The 22715-nt window shown below is 37.2% G+C and overlaps 1 protein-coding gene across 1 annotated transcript in view; it reads left to right on the plus strand.

The window, feature by feature from the left end:
- LOC109835598 overlaps nt 1-22392 on the plus strand; it is a 34516-nt gene extending 12124 nt beyond the window's left edge. The window contains exon 2 of the mRNA XM_020403570.1: nt 22307-22392. Within this exon, the coding sequence (XP_020259159.1) occupies nt 22307-22392 (86 nt within the window). The remainder of the gene's footprint in view (nt 1-22306) is intronic.

A 22715-nucleotide genomic window follows, 5' to 3' on the forward strand; every position in this document is an offset into this window, starting at 1 on the left:
AATCAACTAAGAGATTAGCTTGATGCCCTATGTGAAGCAGAGAATCCAAGAAGTAAGTCTATGTAAGTCACCCACATATAGGAAACTAACATGATTCTCACAAGCCTAACTACCGAGACAATTCTTCAACTATAGTAGGAGTATTAGAAGATCTAGTTGTTCCCCAAACTCAAAAAAAACCTTTATGCATTGGTGCCCAACACCTTTACATATTCTCCAACTAGATCTTTTTACTCCTATTTGGAATCTTTTGAACTCAACGAATAAGTCTCTGCCCTGTAGATGTAGTTAACAAGTTGTAGGCTGTCTAAAAATCACAACAGATAGCCAATCCTCATCAAATACCGATGATGAAAGTTACAATTTGATGGTTTCCAAAAGGCTACAATTTGAAAACTTTTATGTAGATCGTTGAAGGTTACAATCTGACGACCTTCACAATAACTGATGAAAGCTCTAATCAACAGCCTTCACAATCAATATCAGGAGTTACAATCTGACGACTCTCATATTTCAAAGGAGCCAAGATAAATATTACAAGATGACGGTCTTTGCAACGTTCTAGTAAAAGAGACTATAAATTGACCGTCTTTTCAAATCCAGACGCAAAACTCACCTATGAGTCCCAGATTCAAAGCGCATAGCTCGTGGTTGTGTTTCCAGAACGAAACGCATAGGTCCTCCATGCGTTGCCACACCAAAACACGGAGGTCCTCCCCGTGTGTCAGCAACAAAATGCAAGGGTCAAACCTACGTTGCAACATCAAAACGCGGGGGTCGAACCCGCGTTGCAACATCAAAACACGGGGGTCAGACCCGTGTTTTTTGTGTTTGACTGATTCAAACAGAACCTGAACGGTCTTAAAACCGTATCTCCACTTAAATGGATCGGTTACACCCCATTATAGAGAGATTTTAGGGGGGATTACACCCCTTAAACCCTTGAACAGTCCCAAAACTATTTCCCATAATTTGAGGGCGGTTACACCCCACTTAGGAGTGATTTAAGGGGCGGTTACACCCTCTTAATCCCCTATAAAAACGAGTAAACTCAACTGAGTTAAGGGCTTCTTTTTTTGGCTGGGTTTTTGGATCTTGGACTTAGCAACGAAGAGGAGATCTTCGGCTTGGTAGCGAGGGGGAGATCGATGTTCATCCTTTAGCAACGTTCGACAACAAAGAGCTTTCATCCTTGGCTATAAACCGATTTTGGTTAAATCAACTCTTTCATAGAGTTTTAAACTCGTTCAGAGTTATCAACTCGTCTAGAATTCTAAAACTTACTTTGTAAGTTCTCCACAATGTCAAATCATGAGGAGAAGGCCACGTTCTAGTGAAACAAGACATTCGGATCGTCAACGAGAAGCAAACTCGACACGAGCATTCGAGGGAGGCATCTCATCGCCACCGTGAAGCAAACTCGACACGAGCATTCGAGGGAGGCATCTCATCGCCACCGTGAAGAACCCAGAATTAAACAAAGGGGAGAATGAGGGAGGCATCTCATCGCCACCGTGAAGAACCCAGAATTAAACAAAGGGGAGAATCCAGATCAATTCTCTTTTCTTTTGTAATCAGAAAATCCAATTGTAATCGAGATTGAGAGGGTTGTAATTATTCTTTTTCCAAGCAGTTAGAGAGAATAAATCAAATATGATTCTTTCATTATTTTTGTTATTACAAATTTTCCACCAAACACAAGTCCTATGTTTTCTCAATGGTGCACCCTCATGTGTGAAATGATCGGCTTATTTGTAGTAAAAATAATCGACCTTATTCTTATTTATTGGTTTCTTCACCCTTTTAATTGACTTCTTTTATTTCCAAATCCATTCTGAAAATCTCTCGGCGTACCTACTGCAATTAGGCTCTTATCATTGTGCATCGGGTATTTAGCTACCCAAGCCAAAGTAGACATGTCAGCTTTGAGCACACCCCGATATTTAGGCTTTAGCTTCACTTTCATTTTCACATCCCCGGAAGGGGTCGTATCTACAATGTGCAATAAAAGTAATTCATGTCTTTGCAGAATTTTGTAAAAGCCTTGATAACACCACATCTGCTGCTCTGAGCACAACACAGTTCTAGCCATCTCATGATACCTGATCATAAAGATTATCATCCAAAGGTGAATTCGATGTTCTGCTCAGTAGACATATTATTTGAATCCAACTTAATAATAAGAACTCGGATCCTCATCGGAGAGACATATTCTAATCTTACATTAAGAGCATCATTGAAGCTCTTTGTTTCTGAATAATCCTCAAACTCCCCAATAAGATCACCTCTCATTGTAGTACGTCTAGTGAACCACTTGAATGATCTCTCAATTTTCAGACCTTATATTGACCGGTCTTCCATCACTGAGTCTAAGTTGAACCCGTTGCGCCTCGCTCATACCCCAGCGGCGGTAGCTCGCATCGTCACCGCCATCAAAGGTCCTTGGTGCCTTCGCAATTAGGACCAGCACCCAGTGTTGTTCGCGAACGGGGCTAGACACCATGGGTGGGTGAGTGGAAGGCATTAGACGTCGTCGGCCCTCGACACCTTGTGCTGATGGTCGGCGATTACGCCGCACAAGTGGTGGGCTCAATAAAGGTTTTTTAAAAATATATTTTTCAAAAAAAAAAGTCCTCAGCAGTCGGTGCCCATCGCTGGTCGTGGAGGGAGGCGCCCCCAAAAAACAGGGGCCCCCATGTAATTATATATATATATATATATGGAAATTGGAAAAGTAAGAGGATTTTTATGCAAAAGTGTTAGAGGCTATAAATACAAAAACGAAAAACCCTTGGTCTCTCCGATTTCCGAAGTGGCCGTCTGATCGCCGACCTCTCTTCTTCTTCTCTGACTCTCTCTGAAGTGACGTTTCTTCTTCCCGACTCCGTCCGGACCATCCGCAGTCCGCCATCCGCGCCTCCTCTGGCCGGCGACTCCGTCAAGGTTACAAGGTATATAAGTATATTTGAATAATTGAATATTTCTATAATTCTATACAGATAACAGACTATACTTAGTAACTTAGAATAGCATGATATCTTTGTTTCATCACTTCATGACCTAATAATACTTTTGCTTTGTTATTGATTCTATACAACAAGAATCTGTGCATAACATTATTAACATACATGAATTAGTTGTATAAACAAAGTATGAATCTGTGCATAACATATATGAAATTATGAATATAGGGGGGCCCCTTTAAGATTTTTGTTTAAGTTTTTGCCTAGGGCCCCCGAATGCTCAGGACCGGCCATGCGTCAGTGACGTCGTGATCAAGGGTTTGAAAAAAAAAGGTTTATGTTTTTCATATTCCAAAAAAAAGGTTTTTCTATTTCTGAAAAACTAAAAAATCTGATTTCAATTTTTTTTAATAAATCCCAGATTTATTAATCGATTGCCCACTAGTTCATAAAGTTCAAATTTTTACGATAGATTTAACGTCCGAGATGTCGAATATAGGATTTTTATACCAAAAAAATTATTTTTATTATTAAAAAACAATTTTTTAATAATAAAAATCTCATCTTTTCTGTTTCAGGGACCAAAATCACCATCAACAAACTGACAAACAATCCTATAGATACAACTCTGATACTAATGTAGGATCCGGATAACTAAACGCATACAATAGGAATATTCTAGAACTAGATTATGCACAGCGGAAATAATAAGTTTAGGATTTACGATTCAGATCTTTTCTTTAGGATCGTCACGTCTTTCTTGGTCAACAACTGGAGGGCAACCACACCGTGCAACCAGCGAGAAGCCAGCGCATATCACCCGTACTACCGCATAAATCACAAACTTGATCAGAGAAGATGATGACGGCTTTTTGAAGGTTTGTGGTCTTCTCTCTTATTCACCCTTCATGATAACCCTATATTTCTATACGAAGGCCCTAGAGACATAATTCTATACTTATTAGGATTATGAATAATAACCAACAGATATAACACATAAAATTTTTAAAATAAAGGAATAATTTATGAAATCAGATCAAACATGTGTGTGTTTTTGACACCTTGAAACTAATCTCTAAGTCAACCGGAATTTCTATCGTGTGAGCGATACATCATACATATATTCAAAAACGTACCTCCGCATACTTGTACGACTTAAATTATTAATTAAAAAACGATATCCGTAGACGTAGCGGTAACCGATCAAAATCTGTCGGAATAGTGACATGAGAGGGAGGAATAAAGGATTCATGTACGGCCTACGAGGGGTTGAGGCGCGTGGGTGGGCGTGAGGTGGGGGGTGGGTGGGGTGGGGGGTGGAAGGGATAGAAAAGAGGAGAGGTTGTTGTGCAATATGGGTCTTTGAACAGGGTCCTTAAACAGCCTGTAGGTCGTTTAATAATGATCAGAAGCAGCGGGCGACGGCTGGTTGTTGGATTAATACAGCATTATTAATAATAATACAGCAGGTTTCACGGCCGTACAAACAAGTTATTATGCTTTTGGTCTCGGCACAGAGAATGCCAGAATCTTGGCTAGGTTGGCACAGCCAGGTACAGACTGTTGGGGACCAGGGCTTCTTACCTGCATGTTGGCTGTAATTTCATAATTTCAAGCATATGGTGGAGTAAAGATCTTAACGTGCCTGTGGAAGCCTGTAACATGTATTAATGTTTGATCTGATGCCTACTTACGATTGACAATGAGATAAAAACGGTGGTGGCGGTGGCGGAGCCAGAAATTTTAGCAAGAGGTGGTTAACGAATGTCTGGACACGATAACCTTTTTGTTTACAATTTAACATCTAATTAATATCATCGTTACACAACGAGACTTTTAAAATCACAATTCAAATTGGTCGACAACAGTGTTTACGATACTATTCTTCTCGCGTTCTTTTTCTTAAAAAAAAATTCATGGCATCTTCCTCATTAATATTACAAGCATTCATATATATATTCATCTCTCATTTGGTTAGAAGAGGGTGAGGGCAAAGATAAGATTTTGAGGGCCAAGGGAGGAGAGAAGAATTGGCTCGCTATAGCTAGCTTTATCTTGCAGACACAATTTTCAACTTGTGCACATGCAGTTTGATATCAGCCCTTCAAATCTTTAACATTTTGATATTTGTTCTCCAAATCATTGAAATTTAAAATTAGTGCCAACTATTATAAACCACTTTGAAATTAGTCTCCCTAATTACTAGTTATTTGATTTGAAGTGGAATCTTCCTTTAATTTTAATTCCTTTAATTTTAACTGATTTAGGGGGGGTTTGATTTCAAAACACTTCCAAAAGATTCAGGGGACTAGTTTCAAAAACGTACCGGAATTTCTATCGTGTGAGCGATACATCATACATATATTCAAAAAGATTCAGGGGACTAGTTTCAAAGTCAACCGGAATTTCTATCGTGTGAGCGATACATCATACATATATTCAAAAACGTACCTCCGCATACTTGTACGACTTTAATTTTAACTGATTTAGGGGGGTTTGATTTCAAAACACTTCCAAAAGATTCAGGGGACTAGTTTCAAAAACGTACCAGAATTTCTATCGTGTGAGCGATACATCATACACTTCCAAAAGATTCAGGGGACTAGTTTCAAATCTTTAACATTTTGATATTTGTTCTCCAAATCATTGAAATTTAAAATTAGTGCCAACTATTATAAACCACTTTGAAATTAGTCTCCCTAATTACTAGTTATTTGATTTGAAGTGGAATCTTCCTTTAATTTTAATTCCTTTAATTTTAACTGATTTAGGGGGGTTTGATTTCAAAACACTTCCAAAAGATTCAGGGGACTAGTTTCAAATCTTTAACATTTTGATATTTGTTCTCCAAATCATTGAAATTTAAAATTAGTGCCAACTATTATAAACCACTTTGAAATTAGTCTCCCTAATTACTAGTTATTTGATTTGAAGTGGAATCTTCCTTTAATTTTAATTCCTTTAATTTTAACTGATTTAGGGGGGTTTGATTTCAAAACACTTCCAAAAGATTCAGGGGACTAGTTTCAAAAACGTACCGGAATTTCTATCGTGTGAGCGATACATCATACACTTCCAAAAGATTCAGGGGACTAGTTTCAAATCTTTAACATTTTGATATTTGTTCTCCAAATCATTGAAATTTAAAATTAGTGCCAACTATTATAAACCACTTTGAAATTAGTCTCCCTAATTACTAGTTATTTGATTTGAAGTGGAATCTTCCTTTAATTTTAATTCCTTTAATTTTAACTGATTTAGGGGGGTTTGATTTCAAAACACTTCCAAAAGATTCAGGGGACTAGTTTCAAAAACGTACCGGAATTTCTATCGTGTGAGCGATACATCATACACTTCCAAAAGATTCAGGGGACTAGTTTCAAATCTTTAACATTTTGATATTTGTTCTCCAAATCATTGAAATTTAAAATTAGTGCCAACTATTATAAACCACTTTGAAATTAGTCTCCCTAATTACTAGTTATTTGATTTGAAGTGGAATCTTCCTTTAATTTTAATTCCTTTAATTTTAACTGATTTAGGGGGGTTTGATTTCAAAACACTTCCAAAAGATTCAGGGGACTAGTTTCAAAAACGTACCGGAATTTCTATCGTGTGAGCGATACATCATACACTTCCAAAAGATTCAGGGGACTAGTTTCAAATCTTTAACATTTTGATATTTGTTCTCCAAATCATTGAAATTTAAAATTAGTGCCAACTATTATAAACCACTTTGAAATTAGTCTCCCTAATTACTAGTTATTTGATTTGAAGTGGAATCTTCCTTTAATTTTAATTCCTTTAATTTTAACTGATTTAGGGGGGTTTGATTTCAAAACACTTCCAAAAGATTCAGGGGACTAGTTTCAAAAACGTACCGGAATTTCTATCGTGTGAGCGATACATCATACACTTCCAAAAGATTCAGGGGACTAGTTTCAAATCTTTAACATTTTGATATTTGTTCTCCAAATCATTGAAATTTAAAATTAGTGCCAACTATTATAAACCACTTTGAAATTAGTCTCCCTAATTACTAGTTATTTGATTTGAAGTGGAATCTTCCTTTAATTTTAATTCCTTTAATTTTAACTGATTTAGGGGGGTTTGATTTCAAAACACTTCCAAAAGATTCAGGGGACTAGTTTCAAATCTTTAACATTTTGATATTTGTTCTCCAAATCATTGAAATTTAAAATTAGTGCCAACTATTATAAACCACTTTGAAATTAGTCTCCCTAATTACTAGTTATTTGATTTGAAGTGGAATCTTCCTTTAATTTTAATTCCTTTAATTTTAACTGATTTAGGGGGGTTTGATTTCAAAACACTTCCAAAAGATTCAGGGGACTAGTTTCAAAATATGAAGATATGGGAGACTACTTCATAATTGAAATATACCAATGAGTAGTTTCAAAATATGAAGATTTGAGGGACTATGTTTCAAACTTGAAAAACTTGGGGGACTAAAAGAACCGAAGAGCAACAAAGAGAAATATTAAAGATTATGTTTGAGAAAGTTGAGGTCTCATGAGATGATGAGATAAAATAAGGGATCAGTTTTATCATGTCTAGTGGTACTTTTGTTAGCTGCTAACAGCCGAATTATAGAGAAAGTCCCTATAATGGATATTGGACATAATTTGTTGTTAACAGCTTATTTAGCAAAATAAGTTATTAAGATATAGAAGTGTGAGGTCTATCTGTACTATGACTAATGAGATGAGTCTCACCATTATTATATATTTTATATTTTTGTTATCTCCTATCATTTTCTCCCTTTTTGTATATAGGGCCTGTTCGTTTGTTTTCAAAAAAGCAAGAAATGGAAATTGAAATAGTGGAAATCTCAAAATAACTCATTTCTTCCATTTCCATCCCTAAAACTCACCCACAACATCCAATAAAATATTATTTTCATCCAACAACTTATCCACATCATCTAATAAAATATTATTTTCATCTAACCACTCATCCACCACATCTAATAAAATATTATTTTCATCTAACAACTCATCCATCACATCTAATAAAATATTATTTTCATCCAAACATCACTCAACTCATCTCTTTTTATTATTTCAAATCACTCACATCATCGAATAAAATATTATAACAATTCACCTCATCTCATTAACATTTCATTTCTTCCATTTCATCCCAAAAAGTTGTGAAAACACATTTCTTAATCTTTCTTCACATCAACCAATAATACAATGACAACTCATCTCATCTCATTTCATTTCTTATTTTTAAGAATGAACCGAACAAAAGAAAACAAGAAAACTACAGGAAATATGTTTCTTATAATTCATTTCCTTATTTTTTTCGCCAACCGAACAACATCAAAACTAGTTTTCTTAAAAAATCACTCACATCATCCAATAATAATGTGACAACTCATCTCATCTCATCTCCATTTCTTTTATTTCCTTTTTTTTAGCCAACCGAACACTCCAAAACAATTCTTCATTTTCCATTTCTTTGATTTCCCATTTTTTTAAGGCAAACGAACAGGCCCTATATGGAAAAGAGATATATAGGAGTTTATGAATCTCGGCATTGGTTTATTTCTTGGCTATGAAGTGACGCTTAGTCATTGGCGGATCCATGTGTCCACTTAGAATGTAGTTGCATCCCTAGTATTCCCAAAATTACATCTAAAAGCCTTCAAAAATTGCAATATGCCCCCATAATTTAAAATTTTTACTCCCCAAGCCAATTTTTACTTGGCAAGTTCAACCAATGATGAGTGATTCATGGATGTGGAAACAAATTCTCAGAGTAAGGGATTTGATGATAGCCAAATGTTGCAAATTTTCAGAGCGTTGTTGGTGCATGCTGCACAGGTGGACAAATTCAACTATCTGTAGTTTACAATTCTATTACTGTACAATTGCCTTTGGCTTCCTGGTCTGACACAGTTTGGGGAGGACATCACTATCCAAAACATTCGGTGTTCTTTGGTTAGTTTGTCTTTCCAGGTTGTTAACACAGGACAGACTCTGTCGCATGGGCATATTGAATCAAAAAAAAATGTGCCTTGTGTCCAAATCTGCAACTAGAAACCTGTAATCACTTATTCTTCAAATGTCAGTTTTCAGCTGATGTTTGGAATAGGGTAATGAACTGGTTGGGGTTTTCATGGAGGTCTTGTAATTGGAACATAGTTATTAGTTGGTACTCTCTTAATCTCAAAAGAAGAGGATTCAAGCAACAATTGAAGAGGATGGCTCTCTCTGTTACAGTCTACATGATTTGGCAAGAGAGAAACATGAGAATATTTCAAAATAAGTTTCGGTCATCTGAATTGTTGTTTAAGACAGTAAAGTTGCTGATATTCTCAAGTATTTTGAACAATGAGGATATTCCTATTCATATCAGAGAGTCACTAGAGATGATATGAAATAGAATTTAGTTTGTATCACTGTGGTCATCAGTTTTGTAACTGATATTTGATGTTCATTACAAATATACATATTGGGAAATAAAATAAAGCTCTTTTTCATTGACCAAAAAAGCCAATTTTTACTTGTATAACACAAACTAAGCCATTTTGCATTCAGCCCTTTTGACATTTGAAGTTAGTAGCTCATTTTAATTTTTAAATGATAAGCTCAAATGGAATGGCACATTTAAATTTAGTATTAGCAACCAAAAAAACGAATCTCAAATCAATAGTTACATATTTGATTGTTTTAATAATATTATACATTAATTTTTTTTTGGTAAATAGATACTAGTCTTCCACCCTTCCCAGAAAAGTTTTCTAGATCCACCATTGCACTTAGTAAGATGACATTCGAAGAGATAGAATGGTTAGATTCACTATAGAATGGTTAGATTTGTTAGAACAGAGATGCAAGCCTTGGGGGTGGGAAGGATGAATAGGTTTGTATAGATTTTCACTAAAACACGAAATTTACAGCAAAAAAATATCAAAATAAAAGGGAAAAACCAAACTAAAAATAAACTAAAGAATACGTAAGATTTTACAATGGTTCGGATAGAAACCCTAGGTCCACTCTTCCTTCTCACAAAGGGACTTCCTTACTATGACAGAGGTTCACCTGAATCACAACCCGATTCAGCAGGCTTACAAAGGCCGCACCCTTGAATCTATCCAAAATCAGTCGCCCAACCCAATGCCTAATAGATGAGTAAAACGCCTAGCACTAACCCTCAACTCTCACTCGCTTGAGTAGGTCATTAAAAAACAAGATAAAGAGCAAACTAGTCAAACTGTTTAAGCACAAATTAAAAGATCTTACATGAATTTTAAGCAAACCATTATTTAGAAGATATAAGTGAATATAGATAAAGAAGCAGTGTTGATGTTGAATGCAAAGGGCAACTTTCCTCACTGAGACGATCCTTATATGTTGAGTACGAAGAGAAAGAGCTTGACGAGACTCCCGGGATTGAAATCACAAATCAAATTCTCTCTCAAAATCCTAGAATAAAAACCTCTAATTCTCAAAGCATGAACATGTCCAAAATATGATCTCTTTCTATATTATATATTTTTAGTAACAAAGGAAAGATATATAAAAATCATAGTAGAAGTTGGAGATGAAAGGGGTTAACGAACGGTTGTGATTAAATCACTAATTTTGCCAATCAGCATTGTCACAATGGATGATAAATCATGGACATCGATGGTCCACTCCTCATCATTGATGGTTACCATATTGACCATCGATGATTCAAATTCCGATTTCTAGGATTTATCGAATTTCACTATAGTCTATCGATGATGTAGCTGACCATCAATGGGTCATGTAGTCCATCGATGGTGCTGAATCTGATTTCTATTTTTCTCCAATTGTGCACTGTAATCCATCAATTGACTATTGACCATCGATGTTGCCTCATGACCATCGATAGTGTGAAGGCTGAAATCAACATTCATGTTGATTTTTTGCATTGTTTCGCCTCATATCTCTCGTGTACCTATTTATACCTACAATATTTGATCTCAAGTAGTTATCAATAATAAATGAGAGTTTGTTATTACTCAAACAAGAGATATTATACGAACAATATTCTAACAATCTCACCCTTTTGATAATAAGAAAATTCAAAATTTAAAATACAGAATATAATGTATTTTGAGATATTTATATATATTTCAAAAAATAAGTGCATAAATACTTTTTTATGCGAATGAATGCAAAGCTCCCCCTACATTCATGCATTCATGAAAGTGCAAACATGTATATGTATCACAAAAATCCCCCTAAAACTTTGCATACACAACATAAATTATAAAACAATTAATGCAAAAAATTCAAAATTTCCACTTTTACCCCTATTTTGCTATTAGCAAAAGATGAAACACACCAATGGTTATAACTTATTCTTGAAAAAATTATACATCCAATGATGTAAGGAAGAGGAATACATACCAATTCATAAAGAGATTTGTAGAAAAATAGCACAAGAGATGCAAAAATAACTTCAAAACACACGAAACACATTAAAATATCATATTAAGAATCACACACAAACTAATAAGATATCATAGAAAAGTTTGTGAAACAAATAATAAAAGAAATTATATTAGTTTATAAAACAAATTTAGATATATTTTAAATAGTGTTTAGTGGGAAAATTCGAAGAAGACTGTAGGTTGTCTAAAAAAGACAATAGATAGCTGATCCCCATCAAAACACCAATGATGGAAGTTACTATCTGACGACTTCCAGAAGATTACAATTTGAAGACTTTTACGTAGGTTGATGAAGGTTACAATCTGACGATTACAATTTGAAGACTTTTACGTAGGTTGATGAAGGTTACAATCTGACGACCTTCACAACAACTGATGAAAGCTCTAATCAACAGGCTTCACAATCAACATCGAGAGTTACAATCTGACGACTCTCATATTCTCAAGGAGCCAAGATGAAGATTACAAGACAATGGTCTTTGCAACGCTATGACAAAAGAAATTACTTATTGATAATCTCTTTGAAGCAAGACGCGGAACTCATCACCGCGTTCTAAGACCAAAACGCAGAGGTCATCCCTGCGCATCAACACCAAAATGCGGAGGTCCTCCCCGTGTGTCAACATTAAAACGCTGGGATCGGACCCACGTTGCAACATCAAAACGCCGGAGTAGAACCTGCGTTGCAACATCAAAACACTAGGGTCAGACCCACGTTTTTGTGTTTGACTGGTTCAAACAGAACCTGAGCGGTTTTAAAACCGTATCTCCACTTAATGGGGACGGTTACACCCCATTATGGAGCCATTTTAGGGGGAATTACACCCCTTAAACCCGTAAACAGTTCCAAAACTGTTTTCCGTGATTGGAGGGCGGTTACACCCCACTTAGAAGTGATTTAAGGGGTAGTTACACCCCCTTAATCCTCTATAAATAACTGAAAATCAATTCAGTTTAGGGGTTGGAGCAGAGGGGATTTGGCTCTCGGTTGGGTTGGAGCAGAAGAGATCCTTGGGCAAACTTTGGAAGAGATCGGCTGGATTTTTGGATCTGAGACTTGGCAGCGAGGAGGAGATCTTTGGCTTCTTCTTGGGGATCTTCGATTTGGAGAGATCTTTGGCTTCTTCTTGGGGATCTTCGATTTGGAGTTTTGAAGATCAAAACTGCACAAAAGAGAGACCGACATTCATCTTTTGGGAGCAGTCCTGAGAGCTTTCGGCCTTGGCTTATTAAACGATTTTCGGTTCAAATCAACTCTTTACAGAGTTCTTCTAAACTCGTTCAGAGTTCTAAAACTTGCCACGCAAGTTCTCCACAGTGTCAAACCGTGAAGAGAAGACATCGTTCCAGTGAAGCAAAACGTCGGATCGTCAACGGAGAGCAAACTCGACGCGAGCATTCGAGGGAGGCACTCCATCGCTACTGTGAAGAACCCAGTTTTAAACAAAGGGGAGAATCAAATTCATTCTCCTCTCTTTTGTAATCAGAAAATCCAAATTGTAATCGATTTTGAGAGAATACAAGTCAATTTTCTTTCACTGTCTTTTTACTCCAAATTTTTCCACAAACAAAAGATGGCGACTCTGCTGGAGAACAGCTTCTCTAACGAAGAAGTGGTGGTGCAATCCGATGTTCATCTCACTGGAACGACCGTCGAAACTCTCGTGGTAGAGTTTGATCAAGCCAAGTTTGAGGAGTCAATCTCCTCCGGATCCCTTAGCCCCAAGGATATGCGCAAGATCCGCAAAATCTTCAAGGAGACTAAAGCTCCAAATGTTGCTCCTATGCCGAAGGAAGCCCTCTCGTTTAGCCAAGATTGCTCGAACAGCCCCTCCTCTGAAGGAGTGGGCTTAGCTTATGCTAAACGCAACCCTCTGTGGCACGTTGTGCAATCAAAACGCAGCCTTCAGAGGTGCGTTCCAACATCAAAACACAGACGTCAAAACTACGTTGATCTGGCAGAACGCAACTCTCAGGAGTGCGTCCCAGAACCAAAACGCGACCCTCATGTCGCCAAACCAAAATGCGGACCTCACGTTTCAAGTGCTAAACGCAACCTTCGCGTTTCAAATGCCAAACGTGACCTTCGTGTCTCAAGTGCCAAACGCGACCTTCGCGTCTCAAGTGCCAAACGCGACCTTCGCGTCTCAAGTGCCAAACGCGACCCTCGCGTCCCATGTTCCAAATCCAATACAGAATCTGGTGTATACCGTGGAGCTTCGGGGCGCTGCCCCGAACCCCGCTGGGGGGTATTCCATCCCCCCCGGACCCCCTGGCCAGGGGCGCGCCGCCGCTGACCGGTCAGCGAGACCCCCGAATACTCTGCGTAGCGCGACTAGATTGAGAGGCGGATATAAGAAGTTCATGGATCCAAGGCATCTAAACCAGATTCATGTCCATCAAGAGCCAGTCATGTCCAATCATAGATTGGGGGTTCCAGTTCAAACCTCACGATCAGTGAGTAATTCTCCTCGAATCTTTACAATAGATTTGAGAGAGTTCATATCGAGTGAAAGACCGATGCAACAAATTATTCGTTCATTCCAATGTGAATGACTGATCCCTACGGTCCTCTCGGGATATCAATGCTACTCATATGCATCCAAAATGTTGGTGTTCGACCAATTAACGAACGTTGCTTTGCCTAACCAACGACGACGTTCGCATAGGAAGAAGTCTCCAGAGACCGAGTATCCTGGAGTCACTATCAATGTGATCGGTAGAGAGAATGCCTCTGGTCCTAGCTCTGATGACTCTGAGACAAGTCGTTCACCGACCGTTAGAGAAATCGCTAACGAGTTTGAAGGAATCTACTAATGCACTCGGACGCGAACGGGAACCATTCCCCCTGTCAACTATCGGAGGTTAGCCAGATGAACCAATTCTAATAATGAACACTTAGCCATTGCAGAGTCCCAATCATCAAGCTCTTTTGTTGAACATGAGAGCTCCACTTATATGATGGGAAATCATGAAGATCTCGCGAAGAGACTTGACGAGCAGGAGGCCATGCTCAAATCTCAGCAGGAGGCCATCAATGAACTCATGGCCCTGTTGACTCAAATCGTTGCAGACAAGGTCAAATCTCAGGAGATAGATTCGCCACCTAGACAAGAATCTTCCAGGAGAGAAAAAGCATCTTCATCCCGACCTCACACAAGCAAAGGAAAGGGAAAAGTGGTTGATGGTGCTGCTTCTGATCAAGAAGCCCACAACCTGGAATCTTCCTCTGATGAAGCAAAAGAGACTGAGAACGAGAAGAATCTCCAGTCTGTCAAAAAGGAAAAATTGGAAGCCCGTCTCAATGTCATTGCTAACAGAAGCGAGCTCCAAGATGAGGGAGTTGTCAGGCCCTATCCTGCCGAATGGAATGCAGCCCCTTATCCTTCAAAATTTGAAGTCCCGACGCTACAAACTTTTGACGGTACGGGATCACCGAACCAACATATCTATCATTTCAAGTCACAGACTGGGAATGTGATATCAAACGATGCCATACTAGCTCGATTGTTCATCGGCACCCTCAAGGGAGTTGCCTTTAAATGGTTCAGGAAACTGCCTGCGGGATGTATCCAAAAGTGGGCGGATCTAGAGAGACTCTTCCTGTCGAGATTCTTTGAAGAGGATACGAAAGTCTCCATCCATACCCTTCTCGCCACTAAGCAGAAGAAAAGGGAGTCCGTCAAAGTCTTCTTCAAGAGGTTTCGAAATATGGCTCTACGATGTTCGTCAGGTATGACACAGTCTACACTGGTAAAGACCTGTCGACACAACTTGCAAACCGACCTCCTAGTCCGAATAAGAATTGCAGAATGCCGTTCTTGGAGACAACTAATCTCTCAAGGCGAACATGCTCAAAAGATTATTATCAGGATCAAAGCTGAAGAACAAAATAGGAAGGATCAGCCTGAGCAATCGGACCCAGCCCAATCTTCTCAGTCAGAAGGGGAAGATACTACGGCCACTGAAGCTAATCCTCTTCAGTAGGATGCCAGGGTCTCTAATAACTATCACGTTAATAATTACCTCTGATAGTCAAGCTCGTTAGATAGTGGCCCATCAGGCGATGTGACATGTCTGCTCCTTTTTCCCCCTACACTTGTTCAAGACTGGGGGTTGGTTTATTTGTAGTTCATTGGATTATGAATAATAAATTTTCTGAGTTGTCATGTTCAATAGAATACCTCTGTCAGCCACGAAGTCTACCAAATTTATCACATTAATGATCACCTCTGATAGTCTATCAATCTGCCAATCCGCTTCAATAGGATGGTAGGTCCACAAAACTATTACGTTAACAGTTACCTCTGATAGTCCATCAATCTGCCAATCCTCTTCAATAGGATGGCAGATCCCCAAAACTATCACGTTAATATTTACCTCTGATAGTCCTTCAACTTACCAATCCTCTTCAATAGGATGGCAGGACCATAAAACTATCACGTTAATATTTACCTCTGATAGTCCATCGGCTTGCCAATCCTCTTTAATAAGATGGCAGGTCCACAAAACTATCACGTTAACAGTTAGCTCTGATAGTCTATTAATTCGCCAATCCTCTTCAATAGGATGGCAGGTCCATAAAACTATCATGTTAACAGTTACCTCTGATAGTCAAACTCATCAGATAATGACCTACCAGGTGATGTGCCTCTATTTCGACTTCATGGATAGTACCCCACTAGGCGATGTGCCTTGTCTACCTCTTTTTATTCCCTTGCTAAGTCTTAATCAAGACTGGGGGTTGGTTACATGGAATCCATTGGATTAAGAGTAACGAATCTTTCACATCGTCGAGTTAACATTACACTTCTGACGATCATCATCCCCATAGAGTATGCATTCAACTTGCATTACTCCTAATTTGTCACGTTAACAACATACACCTCTGACAATCAACTTATCAATCCTTACCAATAGGATGATAGGTCCTCAAAATTGCACAAATCGCAATCTTCCCCAGCAAGACACTAAGTCTTCAAAATCTTATTCAAATCACAAGCATCAAAATTCATCACTTCTGATGATAAACTCACCTATCAAGTTTCCTCAGCGAGACGCTAATTCCCAAAATCTTGTGCAAGTCACAAGTACACATTCTCTTGTCACGTTAATATCAAACACCTCTGACAACCCACTTATTAATCCTCTTCAATAGGATGATATGTCCACAAAGTTACTCCGATCGCAACACATTCCTGTCACGTTAACATCATACCTCTGACAACCCACTTATCAATCCTCTTCAATAGGATGATAAGTCCACAAAGTTACTCCGATCGCAACATATTCCTATCATGTTAACACCAAACCTTTGACAATCCGCTTATCAATCCTCGTCAATAGGATGATAAGTCTCCAAAGTTGCTCTAATCGCAACATAAATTTCCGTCATGTTAACACCAAACCTCTGACAATCCACTTATCGACTCTCCCCAATAGAGCGATAGGTCCTCAAAATTACCCTGATCGTAATATTCTTCTTGTCATGTTAATATCACACCTCTAACAAAATCAACTTATCGACTCTCCTTAATAGAGCGATAGGTCCATAAATTTTAGTCAAGTTAACATCACACCGCTGACGATCAAACCAACTTATCGACTCTCTTCAATAGAGCGATAAGCCCATAAAATACTGTTAGGTTAACATCACACCTCTAACAGTCAAATCCCCCAATGAACTTGTTAATCTCTTTTCAACAAGAATAGCAAGTTTTTATTATAAAATCCCCAACGGATTAAATATTTTATGGAATTATCCTAGTGATAATAAAGAAAATTTTTGAATTTCACTCCAAAAACAGAGGTCCCAAAGCCTATAAATACAGCCCCAGGGCCTTCATTTTTACAGATCTGGAATTCTAGAGCGTTGGTGAAGCTCTGCTGAATTGAAGACTGAAGAAGCACGAATTTCAAAAGAGAGGAGGAGATCAGATCGAGTTCATCGGCATAAAGAGGAGGAGCTCGTTAGATCTACACTTCCCAATCATTTGCCTTGAGATTGCCTCGTTACGGTGATCTCGAGAAGAGTGATTATCTCGCTGTTGTCGAGATAATTGCTTCGGCTTCTTGATTTCTTTGCGAATCGACGAAGCTCCGGATCTGATCTGATCGTTTGGTGGTCCATGGATATCAACATCCCCATCACATGCCAAGATCTCACGTAAGCAGCGGGCGATAAACACCCGTTGGGCTGTTTGATGAGAGTTATACTTTTTTGGTTTTCATTGTGTAATGGTCTTATAAAAAGACTAATCTTTTTATTTTTATTGTAATGATTGAAGTTGTAATGAACACTGTAATAAATACATCAACTTTCTCCCCAAACACTTAATACAAAATTCTTCAAAAAAATTCATTTTTAAATTCTCCTTCATGGTTAGTTCAAACTGTACGAACATGGAGACCTTTTTCCTTTTCAACTCCTTTCAAAAAAATTAAAATCTTTAAAACACTCACTTTTTTGGCTAAAAACATGATCCACGTGAATCTAGAGTAATCATCAACCATAACTAAAAAAAACTCTTACCTCCTAAACTATGTGTGGATACTGGTTCAAAAAGATCTAAGTGAAGTAATTACAAAGGTTTAGAAGTTCTCACCTGATTCTTCAAACTATGAGAAAATTTTATAAATTTACCTTTACGCCTCACATAAACTCTCACTTCTAAAACTAGTCACTAGCAAAGCTCTGACTAATTTTTTTCTTTGAAAGTTTTTATAATAAACCCATGCTTGCTTGTCCAAGTCTTCTATGCCAAAGCTTACCATCTTCTCCTTTTGAAACTAAACATTTTATAATATTAGATTTAACATAATTGAAGTTTAAAGTATATAAATTAGCATGTATATTTCTTGTAAGTACAATCGAACCTATTTTTGAATTAATTATTTAGCACACATTAGATTCGAAAGGAATAGACATACCTTTGTCACAAAGCTGATTGATGAAAATAAAATTGTGTTTTAAACTATAAACTAGTAAAACTTTAAGAAGTTTAAAGAAAATTATTTCACCAACTCCTAAATTTTACCTTTGTTGTCGTTTCCAAAAGTCACATCTCCATCTTTCCTTTTATCGAGACTAAGAAACAAGTCTTTCTTACCTGTCATATGGCGAGAATGTCCTGAATCTAAATACCATGTACTTCCTTATTCATTATCTCTCGACTTCCTTATTTAAAAGTTTACTACCTGAACCTTTCACAATTTGGACAGTAGCCATAATATAATGACTCTTATCATTAACATTTAGTCATCATCTAAATTTTCTTTTTCACTCAAGGAGTAATATGATATTAACTTGAAGCTTTTGTTCTTTTCTTTGTAATCACTCTTGTGGTGAGGGCATTCATTTTTATAATTTTAAGGTTTCCTACAACGATGACAAATAATTTCAGAATCTAAGTCTTCATATTTAGTCATTTTTACCTTTATGAAACTTTGATTCCGTTTATTTTGCATGAACTTTTGCCCGTCTTTTATTTTCAGAAAAGATTTGAATCCTTTTACTACTAATCCTACCTCACTTTCATTGTTATTATCTAAGTCCGAGCTTGATTCTTTCTTCTTCTTGGATTAGTACTTTTTTTTTGTTCTTCAGGGCTGATGTCTTCTTCTTGGAATCAACTTTTGAAGCATATTCTCTTCTCTTTTAATCGAACTTCATACATAAAAAGATTGTCTACAAGATCTTTAAAAGTTACGTTAGAAAAATCTTACAATTCCTCAATAGTCGTTACCTTAGATTCCCAATTTCTAGATAAAGAACGAAGTATTATTCTACAAATCTCTTAGTTATTTGACTCCTTTCCCAAAGCTTTTAATTTGTTCACAATATAGGTGAATCGTGCAGACATGTCTTGAATGCTTTCTGAAGCCTTCATTTTGAAATTCTCATAGTTGCTGACAAGCATTGTGAGTTTTACCTTCTTTACCTGTGATGTTCCTTCATGTGTAACCTACAGCATTTTCCAATTTTTCTATGCAGCAGTATAATTTAAAATATGGTTAAACTCTTCAGCAGTTAAGGAACAAAAAAGAGCATTCATAATTTTAGAATTCAAAGAAAATATTTGTTTCTCCTGTGGTGACCACTTATCCCTAGGAATGACAATTGAAACTCATTCTACAATAGTAGTGGGTTCTTTGTAGCCGTTTTCAACACACTCCCAAACATCATAATTGGTGGACATCAAAAAGACTTTCATATGTGTTTTCCAATAGATGTATTTTTCCTATTGAAAAGCGAAAGTCGATTTACAACGTGTCCCTCGGGACAAGCCATTGTGGCGGTAAGACATAACATCACTACCCTAGGTTATGATACCTAAAGATGGGTAACGAGAATCTGATACCACTTATTGGAACTGGGATGCAAGCTTAAAGGGGGGGTGAATAAGTTTGCTGCAAATTATCGCTAAAACACAGAATTTGTAGTGAAAATATATCAAAATAAAAGTAAAAAAGCAAACCAAAAATAAACTAGAGAACACAAAAAAAATTATTATGGTTCGGATAGAAATCCTATGTCCTCTCTTCCTTTTCATGAATGGGCTTTCTTGTTATGACCAGAATTCACCTAAATCACAACCTGATTCAGTAGGATTATAGAGATCGTACCCTAAAATCTATCTGTAACTAGTCGTTTAACCTAGCTCCTTAAAGATGAGTAAAACGTTACCCTAGCTAGCCCCAACCCTCAATTATTACTGGTTTGAATACGTTATTAAAAAGGATAAATAACAAATCAACCAAATAGTTTTAGCGCAAATTAATTAAAAAGATCTTACAACAATTTTAATCAAACCATTCTTCAAAAGATATAAGCAAAGATCGATGAAGAAGCGGTGATGATGTTGAACGCAAAGGCAACTCTCCTCCCTGATACAATCCTTAGATGTCGGGTGCAACGAGAAAGATTTTGACGAGGCTCTGGAGATTGAAATCACAAATCAACTTCTCTCTCCAAAACCTAGAATAAATCTCTCTATTTCTCAAAGCATGAACCTTTTGAAAATATGATCTCTTTCTATATTATATGACCTTTGATAATAAAGGAAAGATATATAAGAATCATAGTAGAAATTAGAGGCAAAAGGGGTCGACGAACAGTTGAGATTAAATTTACTAATTCTTCCAATCAGTGTCGTCACTATTGATAATAACGACTATCGATGGCCCCTACTAATCATCGATGGTCGCCCAGTAGTCCATCGATGATTTGTATTTTGGTTTCTGGAATTTATTGAATGTTCACTAGTCCGTCGATGATGTAACTGACCATCAATGAGTCATTGTAGTCTATTGATGGTACTGAATCCTGTTTTTGTTTTTCTCCAATTGTGCATTGTAATCCATTGATTGACTATTGACTACTGATGGTTGTCTTAAGGGCATCGAAGTGTGAAGGCTTAAATTAACATTCATATTGTTTTTTGCATCGTTTTGCCTCGTATCTCTTGTATGCCTGTTTATACCTAAACTATATCATCTCAAATAATTATCACTAAAAAATAAGAGTTTGTTATTCCTCAAATAAGAGATATTGTATGAACAACGTTCTAACACGATTCACGTGCTCTAACATAGCTAGCAAGGTGAGCCTCGCAGCTCATCTATCTCTTAATTAGTAGCTAATTTACTAAAATGAGTTCTCAACATGTATTCCACATATATATTTGTGTACACGCACACTGATGTGCGTAATAGCGGATATGAGGCAACAGTTAATAAATTGATCTTTTAAGTGATGAAATGATGAGAATTACTTGCTCTATATAATTAACTAGCAGGATAAGTCTCACCACTCATAAAAGGAAGGAATCTATTGTTATAGAACGTATAAGTAAAGAAATTTTATGTAATTTACCCTAAGAAAATATCACTACCAACCCAACCCAACCCTGAAACTTAAAATTTAGAGATGCCTCACAAAACCCCCCCTAAACTTTCAATTTTCCAACCGAACCGTTTTAGCAGTGATTAGCAATTCAGCCAATACTTAAAGAATTCGAGTTCATGCACTTTGACAGTACTAAGGGGGTTTCCAACGGGATAAATTGAAAGTTCAGGTGGGTTTGTGAGGTACAGTACAAAAGTCATGGGGTTCTGGTGAAATTTACCCAATAAATTAATAAAGACCACTTATAAGCATGACATGCGCTTGTGCTCCCTCTCTTCACGTAGATGCAGCAGGACTTTACCGTCCTCTGGCCAAGCATAAGCACAGAAGCTCACTCTCTCAGGGTCCACTTCAAAAAAGAAAATTTCACCAAAGGTACCAACCACACGAGGATAATAATTAAGCCTCCCTCACTTTTTCTGCCATTAAAAAGCAAGCCCAGATCTCAAATATTGAGTGAGGTATCAGCTTCATGAGCTCCAGCTCCAGCTCCTTCAATCCCCAGCCAGCCCCTTCATTCCTTTCCACAGCTTTCTTGAACTGTCTCTGATTCCGCCACGGATGGAACGAGCTTTCGCACGAGAAAGTTCAGGACAGCTGTGGGAATGCATGGACAGGCTGAGACGTTTATGACCGATATGTATATATATATATGCTGTGATCTTCTGTTTGTTCTTCTTCTCTCTTTGGTTTTAGATCTGCTGAATTGAGCGCATTCTTCGATTTAACAATTATTTCTCTGAATTACTACTATGAGTTATTTGCAAAATTCAGAGAGTAGAATTTATTATACTCTTTGTAAGTTTTGAAATTGTTGGCAATTTAATTTACTTTGTCAATATGTGGCTGCAGCTCATTATTGATTCATGTTGTTTGTTACTGATAGCATGAATCTGATGTTTTTGCTCATTATTTTCTTGCTTTAAGGGGGTGCGCTAACTGCTGGAATTTTCATAATTCACGGCCTTACTATTTTTTCAGGAAACTATCCACAGTCATATTCTCGTGGTAAAAAGGAAGTGATTGATCAATTCTTTGCTCTTAAATTTCCAGGCAGGAAGTGTTAATTTTCCTCTAATTGTTTAATTAATTTGAGAGCTTGAGCTTTCTCCAAGTAGGTATATGAGCTATGTCATTTCTGCGATTATGTCGTCATCACGAGATCTATATTTCTTAGCTCAACACAGGATGCCCTACATATATCAGCATCAGTAGATATTCAGGATTTCATTTTCTTTTCCATTTTTTACTTTTTGATTCTTTTAGTTTTGATTTAACTTTTTATTTCCGTAGCATTAATGTCCCGTAAGCGAGCCTCTACATCACATCAAATTGATTAAAAGTTCGGCCCACATTAATCTAATTAATCTGACGATTATCTGGATCGATT

The sequence above is a fragment of the Asparagus officinalis genome, chromosome 3, assembly GCF_001876935.1.
Source record: "Asparagus officinalis chromosome 3, Aspof.V1, whole genome shotgun sequence".
NCBI classification, from domain to species: domain Eukaryota; kingdom Viridiplantae; phylum Streptophyta; class Magnoliopsida; order Asparagales; family Asparagaceae; genus Asparagus; species Asparagus officinalis.